This window comes from Apodemus sylvaticus, chromosome X (genome assembly GCF_947179515.1).
Source record: "Apodemus sylvaticus chromosome X, mApoSyl1.1, whole genome shotgun sequence".
Taxonomy (NCBI): Eukaryota; Metazoa; Chordata; class Mammalia; order Rodentia; family Muridae; genus Apodemus; species Apodemus sylvaticus.
Window position 1 is genome coordinate 23,652,405 of NC_067495.1, and position 19,809 is coordinate 23,672,213.

General features: G+C 41.2%; 1 protein-coding gene across 1 annotated transcript; it reads right to left on the bottom strand.

The window, feature by feature from the left end:
• Window positions 1–4,147: 4,147 nt before the first annotated feature.
• On the bottom strand, window positions 4,148–5,008 carry LOC127674912 (mRNA turnover protein 4 homolog). The gene has a single exon (XM_052170733.1). The coding sequence runs from the start codon at window positions 4,986–4,988 to the stop codon at window positions 4,293–4,295; it is 696 nt and encodes a 231-aa protein (XP_052026693.1). The 5' UTR covers window positions 4,989–5,008; the 3' UTR covers window positions 4,148–4,292.
• Between the last annotated feature and the right edge of the window lie 14,801 nt (window positions 5,009–19,809).

A 19,809-nucleotide genomic window follows, 5' to 3' on the forward strand; every position in this document is an offset into this window, starting at 1 on the left:
AGAAAAAGGTTGTGATTAAAAAGAGCTTAGTTTGGAATAGAGTACAGTTCCCTATGATTTCTGTTTATTTCACTAATAAATGTTCATAGTAGTACAGCCAGGTACCTGCATGGGAAAATCAGCTCATCCTACTTTGGAGCATTTCTAGAAAACAGACAGGCTTAAGCCCCAGTCAAACTGTAAAAAATGTTGGTTATTCTATATCAGGGTATCTAGGAGCAAGGGGACTAGAAATTAGGTATGTAATATCACTTTGATACTCAAATGTCATTTATGAATCATCATCATCAGCAACATCTCTGGAAACCTCATTGAAATGTACAGTCCCTGCCACTGCCTGCAATCTACTGAAGTGAAGCTGTCTGTTTCCCTAAGATCCCCATGTAATTTGCCAGCATCGGACCAGTGGCTCCCAACTCCTTTTGAGTTGGAGTACCCAAGATTAATTAATAACAGTGCACATGTGGTATGATCCCATGGATACACCTCAAACTCTGCAGACGTGTGTAGGTGAACACCTTCCTTCCCTTTCTGCTGTAAGAACCATATTAAGGAACAGGGGAAAGAAATCAGCATGAAAATGTCTGATAGAGGCATGCAGACCAGAGGTCACTACCTGGAATCCATGGAGGAAGCTAAGAGTGATAACACACACTTAAAATCCCAGTGCTAAAGTAATTGAAACAGGGGATTCGTGGGAGTGGATGGCTATCCATTAGACTACTTGGTAAATTCCAAGTCAGCATCAGACTCTGTCTCAAATAACAAGGTGGATGGCATCTGAGAAATATCACCCAAGGCTCACTTCTGCCCTCAACACACACACACACACACACACACACACACACACACACACACACGCATACACACGCGTGCGCGCGTGTGCGTGAGTGCGTGCGTGCGTGCGTGCACGTACATAACAAAAACCAGAAGAGTGAACTTTGAATCAGTGACCTTGAAACTACTCTCATATTTGTCAGCATGAAACATCCTAAGCTTTGGCATCTTAACTGCTTTCATCATGGCAGTAAAGAAGGATGCTATGGCAGAGAGCTTCTGAAAAAAGAAACTCTAGCTCTAGTCATAGGCAGCCCTTAGGAAGAGAATGGAGTTTTGTATGTCTTCCCTGTTCTATGTTTACCCTCTGCTCATGGTCCCAGTGAAAGCTAACCTACGTTTGCATCTGGTCCAAATTCTGCTTGTAGGTGCTATGTAGGGGGATAGGTAGAGAGTAGGATCTATGGGAAAGCACCAAAGACCTCTCCACCTGTTCTGACACATTGAGCATCAGAGTAACTAGAGAGCTTGTAAGAAAGCAGATTGAAGATCCTGCTCCCATGGCTCCCTATGCTCTGGATGGGAGGTGGGAATGCAAGTTTTCATGAAATCTGTGCTGCTCAGGGAATGGGCAACAGCAATCCAGCAACAGCAACATCATGCTCTGGGAACTTACTAAAAAAAAAAATGTCTGACTCTCAAAGACTTTTAGATACATCATAGTCAGCATTCAAACATGATGTTAGATGATAGGAAATACATGTACTATTGATCTATAGCCTACAAGCTGTCTATAGCAAGAGTTAGACATCCAGGAGATGTTTGTTTGTTCTACAGTGTTTCGTGTAGCCCAGGCTGTTCTGGAACTCACTGTGTAGCCGTGTATAGCAGTGAATCATTACTTCCCTGCTTCCATCTCCTAAGTGATAGGATTACAAGTGCTCTTTACCACCAAGTCCAGTTTACAGAGTTCTGAGGATTGAATCCAGGGCTTGGTGCATACTAGGTAAGCATTCTGTCAACAGAGCTACAACCCCAGCCCTGAGAAGTTGTTTTCTAATTTGTGGGAAGAATGGCTACTTTTAAAGCTGGTTTCTCTTTTTGGATTTCTGCTTTGTTCTGCATTGTGCCTGCTATTCTCCAACATTGTGTATGCTGTCCAAGCCTTCCTTCATGACACACTTGCCCTTAACCACATTTCCATATATCCCAAGAAAATACTCCTAAACTGTAGAGTATTATATTCTCTTTTGTGTCCAGCAGGGCTTTTTTTTTAAATTTATTGATATATTTATTTACATTTCAAATGATTTCCCCTTTTCTGGACCCCCACTCCCCGAAAGTTCCATAAGCCCCCTTCCCTCCCCCTGTTTTCCCACCCAACCCTTCCCACTTCCCTGTTCTGATTTTGCTCTATACTGCTTCACTGAGACTTTTCAGAACAAGGGGCCACTCCTCCGTTCTTCTTGTACCTAATTTGATGTGTGGATTATGTTTTGGGTATTCCAGGTTTCTAGGTTAATATCCACTTACCAGCAGGGCTTTTATATAGCCTCCCTACACTTTCATTTTTTGACAAGGTCTTATTGTATAGCCCTCATTGGCCTGAAAAAAAATCTCTCTGTAGACCAGGTTGGCTTCAAACTCACAGATATCCATTTACTTCTTCCTCATTGGTGTTGGGATTGATGGTGTATACCCCCTCACACCTAGCCCTGAACTTCTTTTTGAAAATTATTTACATATTTATTTTGTGTGTGTGTGTGTGTGTGTATGAGTATGAGTGTTCAGGCATACCACAATGGTGCATGGCTGTCAGAGTACAACTTTGTGACAATCTATTCTCCCACCATGTTTGTGTTCTGGAGATCCATTTCAAGTCATCAATCTTGGTGTAAGCTCCTTTTACCAGCTCAGCCATCCTGCTAGCCTCAACTTCTGATGCTCCTATCTCTATTTTCCAAATGCTGCTGTTATAGGCATGGACCATTACACTTGCCTTTGCACAAACCTGATTATCAAACCCAGGGCTACATTCCCAGCACACAAAATAGTGTTTCCAAAAGTGTAAAGAGAATGAATGACATTTAAAAAACTCTGTGTGTGTGTGTGTGTGTGTGTGTGTGTGAGAGAGAGAGAGAGAGAGAGAGAGAGAGAGAGAGAGAGAGAGAGAGAGAGAGAGAGAGAAAGGAGAGGCCAGAGGAGGAAATCTTGAGTCTTCTATCATTTTCTACTTCATTTTTTTTTTTTGAGAGAAGATATCTCACTGAACCAGAAGTTCACCACTTTGGCTGGGCTGGCTGGTCACTGAGCATCTGGGTTCTGTCCATCTTCACCTGCAACTCTAGGGTAAAGGGACATGGTTTTAATGGGTCCTGGGAACTTGAACTCATGTTCTCTTGCTTTTCCAGCAAACAGTCTTACACATAGCCTATTTCTAAAATGTGCGTGTTACCTACCAAGTCATCTTCCCAGCTCCTAGAAGCATTAGCATCTGTCCAGATTCCTGCATTTCTGCACTTTGGAATGGCTATGCTTATCAAACACAATACATCCAGTCAACTCTTCATTGTGTTATTTCTGACTCCTTGCTTTCGGTATCCTTTAAGAAAATGACCTTGATTTTGCTCAGCACTGTTGCAGAGAGCCTCCTGGCATGTATCTAAACAGCCAGGACAATGAGTGGTTGTGGTGTCTCTGTGTGACATAGGGTTGAGGACTCTGACCATAACTGGGTCAGTCCAGTACCTTGTGGGGTCTTAGGGTAAGGAGGATCTAAAAATGTTCAGGAAAGAAAAAGAAAAGAAGCAAACAAATAATAAACTCCAAGAATGCTAGGAATGCAGCAGAAAATCACCTGCAAACCCAGCACTCCTGGGACTGAAATTTAGAAAAGGTTTCTCATGATTGCCCCATCAGCCACTAGTCCTTCCACTGCAAAAGATGATGAAAATAATATGACATTATGAAAGAGTTGGAAAATAGAAGAGATTTGTTTGCCAATAGAATGCCGTGTGTGTGTGTGTGTGTGTGTGTGTGTGTGTGTGTGTGTTTAACTGTTTTGTGTTTGTTTGTTTTCTTGATGTTGGTAGTGATTTGATCTGTGTGGGAGTGTATCCCTGTCCTTGGACATGTGATCTTCCTGTACCAGGGCCCTGAGTACTAGAATTTTAGGGATGATCTATCTATCTATCTATCTATCTATCTATCTATCTATCTATATCTAATTTTTTATCTGTGCCCCTCAAAGGTGGCAGTGGCCTAGTTCTTTTTTTTTCTTTCTTTTTTTTTTTACTAAAGAGTCTCCTGCTGTCCACAGGGAACACCCCGCAGACACAATTTTATTCTTTATAGAAACAAAGTCATTCCCTAGCACCCTCCCCTGTCTTTATCCATCGCAAAATAAATAGCTGTTCCCTCCAGAGTGGTGACAGCAGTCCTGGGGGGTCCAGTGGAGATGAAGAGCTTGCTGGAAGGCCTTAGTCCTGGCTCTAGCTGTCGTCCTCTTCCTCAGACTATCCCTGAGACTCAGGCGCGCTCTCGGGCAGGTCATCGTCCATCTGCTGGAATCTTCCCGACTGGGCATCCCACATGTATTTGATGGTCACTTTGAACTCAGCTATCTCATACCCAAACAGCTTCAGGAAACGGGCCTGCTCTGGGGTCAGCACGTCACCCTCTTTGCACACTTCATAGTCAGACAGCAGGGTCCCCACACCTTTCTTGAAGGCAGTGGGCAGCCCCAGTTGCCTCAGCCGCGGCTCCATGGAATAAGGGAACTGCTTCAGTGGCCCTGGATCCAGGCTCATGGTTAAAGTTGCTTTGTTCCCCTCTCGAGCAAAATCCATTTCTGAATACTTTGTGAACCACTCATTCACCTCCTCCTTCCTGTGGTTGGTAAAAAGGAGCCCAACTTCCCCTCTCAACTTCTTGCTGACCTGATGCAGGTTGTCTTTGTATTCGTCAGATGGGCTTTGACCCAAGGCCACCATCATCACCTTGTTTTTGCCAAAGAACATCCGGCTGTGCTTCCAGCCATTCCGGATGTCCTTGAGCTTGCTGTTCCTCATGTTGGCCACAGAGAAGATGAAGAGGTGCTTGTAGGTGTCCACACATTTCCGAAGCTCTTCTATCAGGTTCTGCTTCAGTTCCAAGCCTTTCTTGGCAGTTTTTGTTAAGGAAACTTTCTTGTCTCGCTTGAATTTGGGCATCGCGGCAAAGGCACGTGGGGCAGAAGGGCCTAGTTCTTGAAAGCTGTTAAAGTTTCATGTAAATGTTATAGATGGGAGGAAACAGTCTTAGTCACTGGCTTTGTCTGAGGGAGACCATACCGGATTATCAGAGTGCACAACCTTAAGGCTATGAGACACTACCTGGTAAAGGAGAGTTAAGCATGTGTATTCAGTCACAATTTGAGGATATGGTCCACCTTTGTGAGGGGAAAGGTATGGTGCCAGTAGCCTGAGGCAGCTGGTCACATTGCATCCATCGTCAGGAAGATAGGCAGAGGTGGGGGTTGGATGGGTGGGGGGGTGGGGGACGGGGAGGGGGAAAGAGGGATAGGAGGGAAGGGAAGGGAGAGGGAGAGGGAAAGAGAGGGAAGAAGGGAGGGAGAAAGAGGGAGGAGGGAGGGAGGAAGTGAAGGAGGGAGGAGAGGGAGAGGGGAAGGAAGGCAGGGAGGGAGGGAGGGAAAGAGAAACAGCAGTGCTCAGCTCCCTTTCTTCTTTTTATTCAGTCCGTTACCCCAGGCCATGGGATGGGAACATCCACATTTAGTTTGTGTCTTCCCACCCCAATTAACCCAATTTAGAAAAGCCCTCATACGTGTGCCCAGAGATTTGTGAGCTTGGTGTTTTGAGATTCTGTCAAGTTAGCCATCACACTAGCTAAACCTAAATGTATGCAGAAGGATCCTTAAAAGTGGAAGAGGAAGGCAAAGCAAACAAAATCTCAAAAGGAAAAGCTGGCTATATAGGGAGAGTAGTCCATTTAGGAGTCCACCAGAAGCTGCTGGTGGAAAGGGCCAACAATCAAGGAGTGTGTGCTCCCTCTAGAGGTTGAAAAGGCCAAGGAAACTCATTTTACTGCCTCCTGAAGAGCACCTTGATTTGAGCCCATTGAGACCTCCAGAATAGTAAGAATACATTTGTGTTATTTAACAAGTTAGGTTTGTAGCATTTTGCTACACCAGCAATAAAAAACTAATGCACAGTTTTTCATAGTTATAGTATATCTTGTATAGTTTTTACATCCCTGTAGATTTTATAATAATTTATAACAATTTTATATTTATTTTAGCCAGATACCATGTGATACCAACTCTATGGAGTTGAAGAATTAAAGCTTTGCCTTAATCATGCCTTTTAAGAACATGTATAATTTGCATTTTATTTGGTATATACATTTGATTGTTTCTAAAAACTACCAGAAAAGAAATTTGGTCTTTGAGTTTCTTCCATTTTTTTTTTTCAACATTCATCTTAAGGAAGAATGTTTAACTCTCTCAGAATTTGACTTGATGCCATGTGAGATTGTACTTTAAAAATAAAACTAGTTTGTTTCTCAACAACATATTCTAAATGACCTTCCCCCCTCTTTTCTGTTGTTTTACAATGCTTTCCTTATTAAATATTCAGTCTTGTACAGAAACAAGCTCATTTTCTTAGCCAGCAATTCTCTTCCATTAATTGATTTTTGCCTGTTCTCAAGCCAGTAAGTATATTTTCAATTTCTGCAATGCGATATATCCCTTTGAGGTCTAGTCTTCTCTCTAATTATACTTTTGGTAAAATTTTAAAATTGATCTGTCCTATCTGCATGTTAAAGTATTCCTTCTGGGTCCCAGAAAAATTCCATTGGGCATGCCCAGTGCCCGATGTCTTGACAAACACTTTGAAAACCCTTAGCTTGGCATATGAAAGCCCTCAATCATGTGATCCTAATTTTCCTATTCTTTTTTTAATGACCCTTACAATATTTTTAGGGTACATGTTTGCTGCCTTGCTTATGAACTATATTCTGATTTTTAATAAATATTTTTCTTAATGCTTTCAGAATTTCACACACTATCTTTTGATTGTATTCACCCACAACTCCTCCTTTTAACTCATCCCAGATCCGCCTCCACCTTCCCTACCCTCCAACTTGGTGATAACCATGGACTTTTCTTTGGGTGTGATACATCCACTGTAGAGTGGTCAACCTACTATATTCTGTTTTAGGGGTTTTGCTCATTCTTACCATAGCCCAGATTGTACCACAACAACGATTTGTCTTTCAAGTTTTTCCCCAGCAGCTTGGTGCATGCAGCATATTAGAATGAATTCAAGCTGTTTTTCACTAGCTATGTGGTCTTGAATTCATCACTCGCCCTACCTGAGGGCCACTTTCATCTTTAAGATGAAGTCAACTGTAACATCCTTGCAGGGGTATCAACTGGATGACAGTTAATTTAGAGGAAGAATCTAGCAAGATCCCTTTACTTAGTAGGAAAAAGACCCAATAAATGTCACAGTATTCTCATTACTGCAGTCTCCTACACTTATTAAGCTATAAAGTCTTTAAAAGTAAGAAAGTGTTATTCTTAATATATGTCCTATGATGCCTGAGGTATAACAGTGCTTAAGTGCTGGATGTAGTTGCATTGCGCTTATTTTTTTTCTTTTTTTTTTTATTTTATTTTTTTTTATTCGATATAATTTATTTACATTTCAAATGATTTCCCCTTTTCTAGCCCCCCCCCCCACTCCCCGAAAGTCCCGTAAGCCCCCTTCTCTTCCCCTGTCCTCCCTCCCACCCCTTCCCAGTTCCCCGTTCTGGTTTTGCCAAATACTGTTTCACTGAGTCTTTCCAGAACCAGGGACCACTCCTGCTTTCTTCTTGTATCTCATTTGATGTGTGGATTATGTTTTGGGTATTCCAGTTTTCTAGGTTAATAACCACTTATTAGTGAGTGCATACCATGATGAGGCTTTTTTAATTTATTCTTTGAGAATTTCATACCTGTATGCAATATATTTCTACCATATATAGGCAGTCCCCACTCATCCCTTCCAATTCCTTCTGGATCCAACTCCAACATATCTTCCCCTCCCAACTTCATATCCTCTTGTTCTTTTTCTTTTCCTTTTTAAAAACAATAACAACCTGAGTTCAATTAGTCCTTCCATATGTGGATGGGTGTAGGGCATCCACCGGAGCATGAGCAACCTATTAAGTGACTGAATTCTTAAAGAAAACCAACTTGTCCTCACTTCCTCACCACATACACTAAAATTGGAGCAAGCTAAAGAAAATTAACATGTCATGGCCTCTGTGCAAGGAAGACATGCAAATCTGTGGAGCACTCCATATTTATTTTTAAAAAGGAAAATGAAAAGGAAACTGACCCTTCCTTAGCAGCCATCAACTGTCAATAGCTACTCAGATTGGGAGGGGGGCTCATACCATGGTTCACTTTCAAATAAATAAATGGGGAAATAAAAACAATACATTGAAAAAAAAATGGAGAAACAACGAAATTAAACGGTGGGGCTAGGACTTCTATCCAAGTTCCTTGGCTCCAAAATATGCATCCTTCGACGTTATGACCTTGAAGTGAAATTGCCAATATTTTCCACACAATATCTCTGGTCTCTCTTTCCTGTTCATGCCTAGCCCTTCTTTCCACAATAGTCCCATGAACACCTGCACCTCTCAAACTGTATATGTGTATTTGGTCCAAGTTCCAGAGAGGCCAGAGGACCAGATGTCAATATCCCTAGAAATATCCCATTGATAATGATGTGTGAGTGTCGGTGGCTAAATGCCCTAGCCTTCTCACCTGGTAAAGGGAACCCAGAGCTTTAAACAGTGGTGATGGATGAATGGGGTCAAGGTCTCTATCCATGCGGGATGAGGTATGTGTAGAACTCTAGACATGGTATTTAAAAACTTCTAGCAACGGAATGAAATGATTCAGTGTCTTTTGATCTAAGAATTTTAAGAGGTCTTCTATTTTAAATGTTATTTTGTCAACTGGTGCATAAAAATATATATGTTTATGGGGTACCCATGTGGTGTTTTAATATATGCATTGTATAATGTTCAACCTGCAGTAAGCATATTTATCTCCTAAGGAATACATGCTTTCTTTGATATGCAAATATTTCAAATCGTTAGCTAGCTTTTTGAGGTATATAGCACAAAACAAAACAAAAAAAACTAGGAGAAGAAACATCCAGTCTATTATCATTATATATTCATGTTGCTGTGGATTGGGCTGGGAGTGTAGCTTTGCTTAACTATTTGCCTAGTATATATGAGTCTGAATTTGTTTCCTAACACTGCAAACAAACCAATAATGGGAAAAACTGAAACACAGGAGCTCTGTGCTTTCATCTAACTACAACTTGTTACCTATTAACCAATCCCTCCCCTTCTGTTCCTTCCTTATTCTCCCCAACCTCTGATAAGCACTATTCTACTCTCAACTCCTCTGAGATCAACTGCATCCCGTTATCTATATGGCAGAGATTATGCAGTATTTATAGTTCTGTGTCTGACTTATTTCCCTGAACAAAATGGGCCCCAGTTCTATCCATGCTGCTGTACGTGGCAGCATTTTGTTATTTCTGGGGTTGAATAGTGTGTCCGTGGTCCTTTCATCAGCTGGGAGGTACTTAGGTTATTTCTACTTCTCGCCTAGTGCAGATAGTGCTCCAATAAACATGGGAGTACAGATATGTTTTCTGAGTACAGGCTTCATTTAATGTGGCTGTGTGACCAGTAATGACTCTCTCTCTCTCTCTCTCTCTCTCTCTCTCTCTCTCTCTCTCTCTCTCTCTCTCTCTCTCTCCTCCCTCTCTCTCTGTCTCGATTACTACCTCCCACCTCTCTTGAGACGGGATCTCAATCTGTAGCCCAGACCAGCCATCTGCAACTCATTACATAGCCCATGCTGACCTCAACTTGTAAGAATGTTGCTGCTTCAGCCTTTCAAGTGGCAGGAGTACATGTGTGAGCCTCCATTATGCAGCTTGATAGTTTTATCCTTTTGGGAAGTTTTGTTTTGTCCTCAAAAATATCGATAGTGTTCTCAATAATGGTCATAGTAACATTGCCACTGCAGTGTGCAAGGATTCCTTTTTTTGCCACTCGTATGGGCTTTATTTATTTATTTATTATCTATTTATTTATTTATCTTATTGGTGTTTTGCCTATGTGTATGCCTGTGGACCATGCGCATGCATGTGCCTACAGACACCATTTTTTTATTTTCTATATTCTTTGTTTACATTCCAAATGATTTTCCCTTTCCTGGTTCCCCCCCCCCCCAAGTCCCATAAGTCCTCTTCCCTCCACCAGTTCCCCAATCAACCCCCTCCCACTGCTCTGTCCTGGCAATCCCCTACAATGCTGCATCAAGCCTTTCCAGGACCAGGGCCCTCTCCTTCCTTCTTCATGGGAATCATTTAATATGTGTGTTGTGTTTTGGGTATTCTGAGCTTCTGGTTTAATATCCACTTGTCAGTGACTGCATTGCATGTGTGTTCTTTTGTGAATGAATTACATCACTTAGTATGATATTTTCCAGTTCCAACCATTTGCCTATGAATTTCATGAATTCATTGTTTTTAATTGCTGAGTAGTATTCCATTGTGTAAATATACCACATATTCTACATCCATTCATCCATTGAGGGGCATCTGGGTTCTTTCCAGCTTCTGGCTATTATAAATAAGGCTGCTATGAACATAGTGGAGCATGTGTCCTTATTGCATGCCGGGGAATCCTCTGGGTATATGCCCAGGAGTGGTATAGCAGGGTCCTCCAGAAGTGTTGTACCCAGTTTTCTGAGGAACCTCCAGACTGATTTCCAGAGTGGTTGCACCAGCTTGCAATCCCATCAGCAGTGGAGAAATGTTCCTCTTTCTCCACATCCTCGCCAACACATGCTGTCTCCTGAGTTTTTAACCTTAGCCATTCTGACTGGTGTAAGGTGAAATCTCAGGGTTGTTTTGATTTGCATTTCCCTAATGACTAATGATGTTGAACATTTCTTAAGGTGCTTCTCAGCCATCTAAAATTCTTCAGGTGAAAATTCTTTGTTTAGCTCTGTATCCCACTTTTAATAGAGTTATTTGGTTTTCTGGGGTCTAACTTCTTGAGTTCTTTATATATATTGGATATTAGACTTTTGTTGGATGTAGGGTTGGTGAAGATCTTTCCCCAATTTGTTGGTTGCCGTTTTGTCCTTTTGATGGTGTCCTTTGCCTTACAGAAACTTTGTAATTTTATGAGGTCCCATTTGTCAATTCTTGATCTTAGAGCATAAGCTATTGGTATTCTATTTAGGAATTTTCTCCCTGTGCCCATGTCCTCAAGGGTCTTCCCCAGTTTATTTTCTATTAGTTTCAGTGTGTCAGATTTTCTGTGGAGGTCCTTGATCCACTTGAAGTTGAGCTTAGTACAAGGAGATAAAAATGGATCAATTCGCATTCTTCCGCATGCGACCTCCAATTGAACCAGTACCATTTGTTGAAAAGGCTATCCTTTTTCCACTGGATGTTTTCACCTTCTTTGTCAAAGATGAAGTGACCATAGGTGTGTGGGTTCATTTGTGGATCTTCAATCCTATTCCATTGATCCACCTGCCTGTCACTGTACCAACACCATGCAGTTTTTAACACTATTGCTACAGACACCAAATTTATGCTTCAGTTGATAGTCCCTGGAATTGGAGTTAATGATGGTTGCGAGCAGCCATACCAGTGCTGGATATTGAATAAGGGTCTTCTGCAGGAGCAGGCTATATTCTTAAACCCTGAACCAACTCTCTAGCAATGTATCACCACTTCATTTTAACTGACTATTTTCTCCTAGCTGATATTTTGTGATATTGACAAGAGTCTTATTTTAATTGAATTGGATATTTTTAAATGTTTGCTTTTATTTATGTATTTGTAGACATGTCTGTGTGAGTGTATGTCACATGTGTGCAGGTGCCCTTCCTTGTAGGTTAGAAGATTTACTGGAGTTGCAGGAGTGGTTGTGAGCTGCTTGGAGTACATGCTGAAAACTGAACTTGGATCCTCTGGAAGATGCTTTTCCACACTGAAACATCTCTCCAGACTAGAGGACATTTAAAAAAACAAAAAACGTTTGTCCAACTTTTATTAAAACAATTTTAATACTTTTATAATGCCTTAGAGGAGATTGACTCACAATTGATCCATAATTTCTGATTAGGAGGAAACTATGTTTACAGGAACAAGACTTAAGTTTGGCCGTGAAGCACCAGAAGTGTTCCAATATCTCCAGGGACCAAAAGTTCAGGGTGGAGACTCCTGACCCTGTCTGCAGTTGTTTTCCCACCTATGGGGGCTTAGGAAATTTGAGTTTTCAGGACAGACCCATCTTAACACCAGCCCAGAATTTTGTATTACTGTTGTCACCTCAAAGCCACTCCTCCATGGCACTTTGCACCCACAGTTCTGGGGCCTCCAGTTGTAGCATCTGGCACAAGGCAACAGTTATGTCAGATCCTGTAGTGCTCAATGACTTTGGTTAAGCCCTCTGATTTTTCTGGTTTCCACCATTTCTTATTCTTCTTCCAATCATGACTAACCCAAGTTCAACCCTCCAGCCTTCTGCTTCTTCTGTCCAGGGGCTATGACGTCAGTCTTCAGGTGGCTGAGCCAATATGGGGATATAGCGTTGGTGGAATAAGATGGAGATGCAACCCCTGAGTGACAAACCAGTGGCTCCCAAGTCCCAGGGACAGTTTTTGCTTGTTTGTTTTCATAACAGGATTTATCTATGTAGCCATAGCTTTTCTGGAGCTCTCTCTGTAGACCAGGCTGGCCTCCAACTCAGAGGACAGCTTGTCTCTGTCTCCAGAGTGCCAGGAATCAAAGGCATGCACCACCATCATCAGGGTGACATTTTTTAATAGTTTATTTTTTTTAACTTTTTTATTGAATATAATCTTCATTTACATTTCAAATGCTAAAAGCTTTCCCGGTTTCCTCCCTCCCCAAAAACCCTCAACCCCTCCTCCTATCCCCTGTCTCCAAGTATATGCCCCTTCACCTGACCCACTCTCTCCTTGATAGCTCAGTTGGTAGAATGCTTATCCTTACATCACGTAAAATTAGGTATAGTGAGTGTCACAAACCTGTAATCCCAACACTCATGAGAAATAACAGAAGCAGTGTGGTAGTTTGAGTGAATATGTTCCCATAAGCTCATATATCAGAAGTTCAAGGATCTTCTTAGCTTATACATAGCAGGTTTGGAGCCAGCCTCAAAAACTAACACGAATAAGCTCTTCTCTGCTAGAGATTGAGGAACTATTCTACAGGAAAGAGTTGACAGGTCTTGTACAGATTGTCTTGTAAGGATGTGATTGGAGCACAGTTGTGTTCAGTTCTGTATTGCCACTGATCAATCTTTCTCTATGTCAACAGAAATGAATCAGATGGCAGAGACTGGCTGGCCCATAAAGATGAAGATATATACACAGCAACTTTCTAAAGACAAAGGTCATCAAGATGTAGTCTACTCTCCATCTCTAGGACCCTAGCCGCACTGAACTGCAGTAACTCTTACCTCTAATTTGCTCGGTTACAAACTTCCCCTGGCCTTCTTTCCCTTTCCCCTTCCTCTCATTTTTTTGTCAGTGTTCCCAGGTCTTCTCACAGATCAGTGACCTGTGCTCACTTTCTTGACCTAAAATCAATTTTTAGTGAAATCCAACAAGTATCCACCTCATGTCCTTTTCTGCCCCAGTCCTGGCCCTTCCCCTCACTACATGCGCTAGCATGTCAATTCTGCTCTCTGACATGACCCTTCCTTTCTCTTTTCTGAGGCTCTGTGTGAAAATTCAACTTCATGGGTGTGAAGTTTTCTGACATACACCCTCTCTCACACACAAAACCCCATCTAGCTCCACATTTGATGCTTCAAAAAGCAAACAAACCAATCAACAAACAAAGAGCTTGCGGAGCCTGTATCCAATCCTAACATATCTAAGCACAGGAGTCTCAGCCATTTCTCTAACTCACCTTTGGTCCTTTACAGCCTCACCTGTCATGGCTGGGCCACTGCTCATCTCAACGTTATTGCTGCTGCTTCCTTCCTTCCTTTCTTTTTTTTTCTTCTTCATCTACCCCTTCCTAATTACTTAGGTCACTTCAGACTTTAATTCTGTCTTCTAAAATGTAACACAGCCATAATTAGGCCATATGTTAATTAGCAGGATGACGCCTGTGCCTTGTCACTCAGGATGGATGTGGATCACCCCAGAAAACGCCTCAGAAAGGAGATTTCAGTGGAAAGAGGAAACGCAAAGTGGCTGGCAGTGACCCTTTCTGCAGCAAAAAAATTGCTTTAAAGATCAAGAGAAAATGGTTGTATGCAAACGTGGGAAAGGATGGGGTCGTACGAAGAAAAAGAGCTAAAGTTGGTCTCTTTTCGACTCTGGGAATGAGCTGTAAGTCAGAAGGCAAGCCTGAGTCTGAGGATCTACTAGGAATGGCAGAATCTCCTGAAGGATTGGAGTTGGTAGCCAGGGCCAAGGTCCCAAAGGAAGGTACAGGCAAGGTAAGTGTGAGGCATGTCCCTAATTTCTTAACCTTGGAAATTTGGGGAAGGCCAATCAAACTCCAAAAACAGTGTTCTCTGCTTCTTTGGACACTGTGAGCACTATCTAGGGTAGTGGTTTTCAACCTGTAGGTCACGGCCCTTTTGAAGATCAATTGATCCTGGCACAGGGGTTGTATATCAAATATCTTGCAGATCAGATGTTTACATTAGATTCATAATGGTTGCAAGATTACAGTTATGAAGTAGCAATGAAATAGTTTTATGGTTGGGGAATCACCAAAATATGAAGAACTGTATTAAAGGGACACAGCATTAGGAAGGTTGAGAGCCACTGTTCTAGGGAATCTGAAAGACAGAGTGTCTAGATAGCTTGTGTTTGTTGTTTTATGCCAACATCATGTTCACTTCCCTCCCATTTCCTGTTAAGAAAACGTTTTTTTCTGACATTCTTGGTACCAGAAAGTTGAGCAGAGGATCAGGTGGATCATGACTCTTTCCTATTTTAGATATTTTTCACCTATCACTTAAGAGAGAGATTTGGAGGAAATGACTCATGAGGGGAAGTCAAGATTAAGTAGGGTGCTATGTGAATAACAAAGATATTATCACTCTCCTATTTGCTATCAGCCCATACTGTGAAGGATGTTCAATCGTCATTGAGCTAATGGCCAAAATAGACTAGTCCTCTTAAAATTTGGAGTTATAGAAAGGGCATTTTACGTAAACATTCTTACAGTATATGGAAGCTCGCTCTAATTATTAAGTATTGAATGTGGGTTTTCTTCTGGTCTGTCTAATAATCTCTCTAGGAAAATAGTATCATTTCCATTTAACCAGAAGCTTACAGACACTGGATCACATTTAAAGACCATACTGCTAACTGACACAAAACTTTAATCTGTCTTTCAGTAGTCCTTTTTCGATGATGATGAGGAGGAGGATGACAATGATGATGATTTTACTGCTAGGGGTTGAATCTGGGGTCTTGCATATGGTAAATATGTTCTCTGCCTCTGAGACATATCTGTAGTACTCTTTTTTTCCTTTACCTTCCATGTGTGTATGTATGTATAGATATTCATATATATATATGCATATATATATCAGTTTACCTTTGATCTAACGCATACTTAAGGCTGTCCTCAAACTTCTTCTCTTGCCTCTGTGATTACAATACTGTGCTAGCCATACCCAATTTATGTGGCACTAGGGACTGAAACTAGGGTTTCCTGCATGCTAGGCAAACATTTCACTATCTGTGACATGTCACTAGCCCATTTTGTCTTTATTTATTTATTTTTTTGAGACAGGATCTTGCTATGTAGCTCTGGATGGCCTGGACCTCACACTCCTCCTGCCTCTGCCTTATACATGCTAAGTTATAGACATTAAATTTCTCCCAGGTCCTTTTCTTATTTTAGTATTTATTCTTATTTTATGTGTATGAGTATTATGTTGGTGTGTATGTATGTACACCTCATGCATGCCTTGTAGCCTCAAAATCCAGAAGAGGGATTTGATCCCCTGGAACTGAAATTGCAGACAATTGTGAGCTACTGTAGGCGTATTAGGAATAGAACCTGGATTCTCTGTAAGAACAACAATTTCTCTTAATCACTCAGCCATCTTTCCAGCCCCCATGTCATTTTATGTGCATGTGCCTGTGTGTGTGTGTGTGTGTGTGTGTGTGTGTGTGTCAGCCTTACAGTGTGTGTAACCACTACTGAAGGGGGCTGCTATAATCTAGAGCAGACAAAGACAATACCTCTATGAATGAATGTGACTTACACCAATAAAGCTTAATTTATAGATACTGAAATTCAAATTGATAATGATTTCCATGTATCTTGAATTATTTACTTCCTACTGATTGTTTAGAAATTGTAAAATCATTCTCTTAATAGAGCATATGAAAACAAATGACAGCCAATGTTTGATCCATAGGCTATAGTTTGCAGATTCCAGCACTATCCAAAACTGCCTTTCTAACAACAACTTAGAAAAATGAGCTGAAGGCAACTTTGATATGTGTTTCATCTAAGGGAGCCATGTCAGCTGTGGGAAAGTTGCTGTAAGGAAATCAGCATAAGACCCGAGTTCTCAGGCTGGGGCTACTATCACAGGTCACAGTAAATGGATAGATTTGGTCTCATCCTAATAATTCTTTGGTCTTGATGTTATTCTCACTTCCCAAATGAAGTTTCTAATAGTTCCATTATTGTTTAATTCTAATCATTATAACGTTTGTATAAATGGTTTCCATAAACTTGAAATGTGAATGTAAGATCTGGGGAAAAGGCTCACACTATACAGTGCTTGTCATGGAAGTATGAGGACCTGAGTTCTGATGCCCAGCACATTAAAATTCCAATGCTGGGGAGGTAGAGACAGGTTGTCCTAGTTAGGTTTACTATTGCTGTGATAAAACACCATAACCAAAAGCGACTTGGGGAGGAAAGGGTTTATTTCATTCACAGTTCCATAGAACAATTCACCATCAAAAGCAGTGCAGGCAGGAAGGCAAGGAGGGGAGGAGTCTGGAGGCAGGAGCTGATGTAGAGGCCACAGAAGAGGGCTGCTTACTGCCTTGCTCATTGTGGCTTGCTCAGCCTGCTTTCTTATAGAACTCAGGACTTCCAGCCCAGGGATGGCACTGCTCACAATGGGCTTGGCCCTCCTGAATAAATAGCTAATTAAGAAAATGCCCAGTTTTCTGAGGAACCGCCAGACTGATTTCCATAGTGGTTGTACCATCTTACAATCCCACCAGCAGTGAAGGAGTGTTCCTCTTTCTCCACATCCTCGCCAACACCTGCTGTCTCCTGAGTTTTTGACCTTAGCCATTCTGACTGGTGTGACATGAAATCCCAGGGTTGTTTTGATTTGCATTTCCCTGATGACTAAGGATGTTGAGCATTTCTTAAGGTACTTCTAGGACATCCGAATTTCGTCAGGTGAAAATTCTTTGTCTAGGTCTGTACCCCATTTTTTAATAGGGTTATTTGGTTTTCTGGGGTCTAACTTCTTGAGTTCTTTGTATATATTGGATATTAGCCCTCTATCTGATGTAGGATTGGTGAAGATCTTTTCCCAATTTGTTGGTTTCCGTTTTGTCCTTTTGACTGTGTCCTTTGTCTTACAGAAACTTTGTAATTTTATGAGATCCCATTTGTCAATTCTTGATCTTAGAGCATAAGCTATTGGTGTTCTGTTCAGGAACTTTTCCCCTGTGCCTATGTTGGATATCAGTCTGGCGGTTCCTAAGAAAACTGGACATGACACTTCTGGAGGACCTTGCTATACCTCTCCTGGGCATATACCCAGAGGATTCCCCAGCATGCAATAAGGACACATGCTCTACTATGTTCATAGCAGCCTTATTTATAATAGCCAGAAGCTGGAAAGAACCCAGATATCCCTCAATGGAGGAATGGATACAGAAAATGTGGCATATATACACAATGGAGTACTATTCAGCAATTAAAAACAATGAATTCATGGTTCATTTTTTAGGCAAATGGATGGAACTGGAAAATATCATCCTAAGCGAGGTAACACAATCACAAAAGAATACACATGGAATGCAATCATTGATAAGTGGATATTAATTAGCCCTGAAGCTCTGAATACTGAAGATACAATTAGCATATCAAATGATTCCCATGAAGAAGGAAGAAGAGGGCCCTAATCCTGGAAAGGCTTGATCCAACATTGTAGGGGAGTACCAGGACAGAGAAAAGGGAGGGGGAAAGATAGGAGAATGGATGGAGAGAAGAGGACTTAAGGGACATATGGGGAGGCGGGACTGGGAAAGGGGAAAGCTTTTAGGATGTAAACAAAGAATATTGAAAATTTAAAAAAAAGAAAATAAAATGCCCTATAGGCTTACCTCTAGCCTGATCTTATGGAGGCATTTCCACAACTGAGTTTCTGTACTTTCAGAAAACTCTAGCTTGTGTCAAATTGACATAAACTAGGTAGCATACAGGGAGATCTCTGAGGTTCCTTGGAGAGATAATCTAATCAAAATCAGTGAGCTCCAGGTTTCCTGAGAGAACTTGTCTTTTAAAAAAACACTAAAAACAAACAACAAGAGGGAGAGTGATTGAAGAAGACAACTAATATCAACATATATGTGCATACATGTACACATGCACACATACATGAACATGGGCAAACAGAGAAATCTAATTGGATGGTATCCTCAGCCATAGGATGGAGACCGAAGATCTGGTTTATGGACAATGTCACAAACCAACTTATGACACGCAAAGTTTGAAGCATCTAATAGATGTAAGGAGAGTGAATTACATACACTCCAGTATACGTAAGTCCAGTATTGTAAAGTTGAGAGAGAAGACAAGACTACAGAATCCAATTTGGGAGTCATGAGAACATACTCTGAATCTTAGCATATCCTAACTTGAATAAAACCTTTCAGGCCAAGATTTCCTAATTTTAGAGTTATTGCCATTAGGGGAGGATAGTTCTTTATTGTGGGAACTGAAATCTCTGGAATTTAGCAGCAGTCTTGGTTTATCCACTAGGAACAAATACTATTTTCCTCTAATTGTGACAACCAAAAACGGTTTCCCAACATTGTCATGTGTCCCCTGCAGTGAAATTACCCTCTGTTGAAAAAATATTCAGTGTTTCAGGGGATAGACTGAGCATGGTATTCAATGATTCAAACTTTGAGAGTGAGAAAGAAAGAAATGTGGAGAGACAGAGCATATGTGGTCAAAGTAAGAGCATGACTTCTAGGTGAATGCTGAATGTTTACGTAAGACTTGGTTTGATATTTGCTAAAAGGTAAACATGGAGACAGGACAAGAAGTAGTACCTCAGCGCTCAGAGCTATGGCCCACCAAGCATTCCCTTGTTTCCTGTGTGGGGTCTCCACTGGAGACTGAGAAGACAGGAGCCTGTGAGACGAAGCTCAAAGATCAAATCCTTTCTCTTCTCACTGCATGGGACCTGCAGGTGGTGCAGTGGACAGAGTGTTTCCTACTAGGGGGTGATGTTTGGAATAAAGAGGTTAAAAATAACATTTAGGAACCAAAGATAGAGGCCTTGATGTGTTTTCTTTCTTATTTTATTTTTAGAAATAATCCCCAGAGGATAAAACTGTCACAGTCTGGGCACAGGAGGAAAAAAATGAGCAGAAAGAGACTGGCAGTTTTGAGGAACAGCAAATAGAACCAAGGCTTTGTCACAGGAAACTTTGTCACATTGGCCCTTATTGTCTGGTTTCTTGAGTTTTGTTAATTTCATCATATACTTAATAATTTTTTAAAGGCTATAGTTCATGCTTACTTATACTTAGAAAAACAAAGTGAGGGCTGGGGAGATGGAAGTTCAATAGTTAAGACCTCTTGCTTATCTCAAGGAAAACCCAGGTTCCATTCCTAGCATTTGGTTCACAAATATCTGTAACTCTAGTAT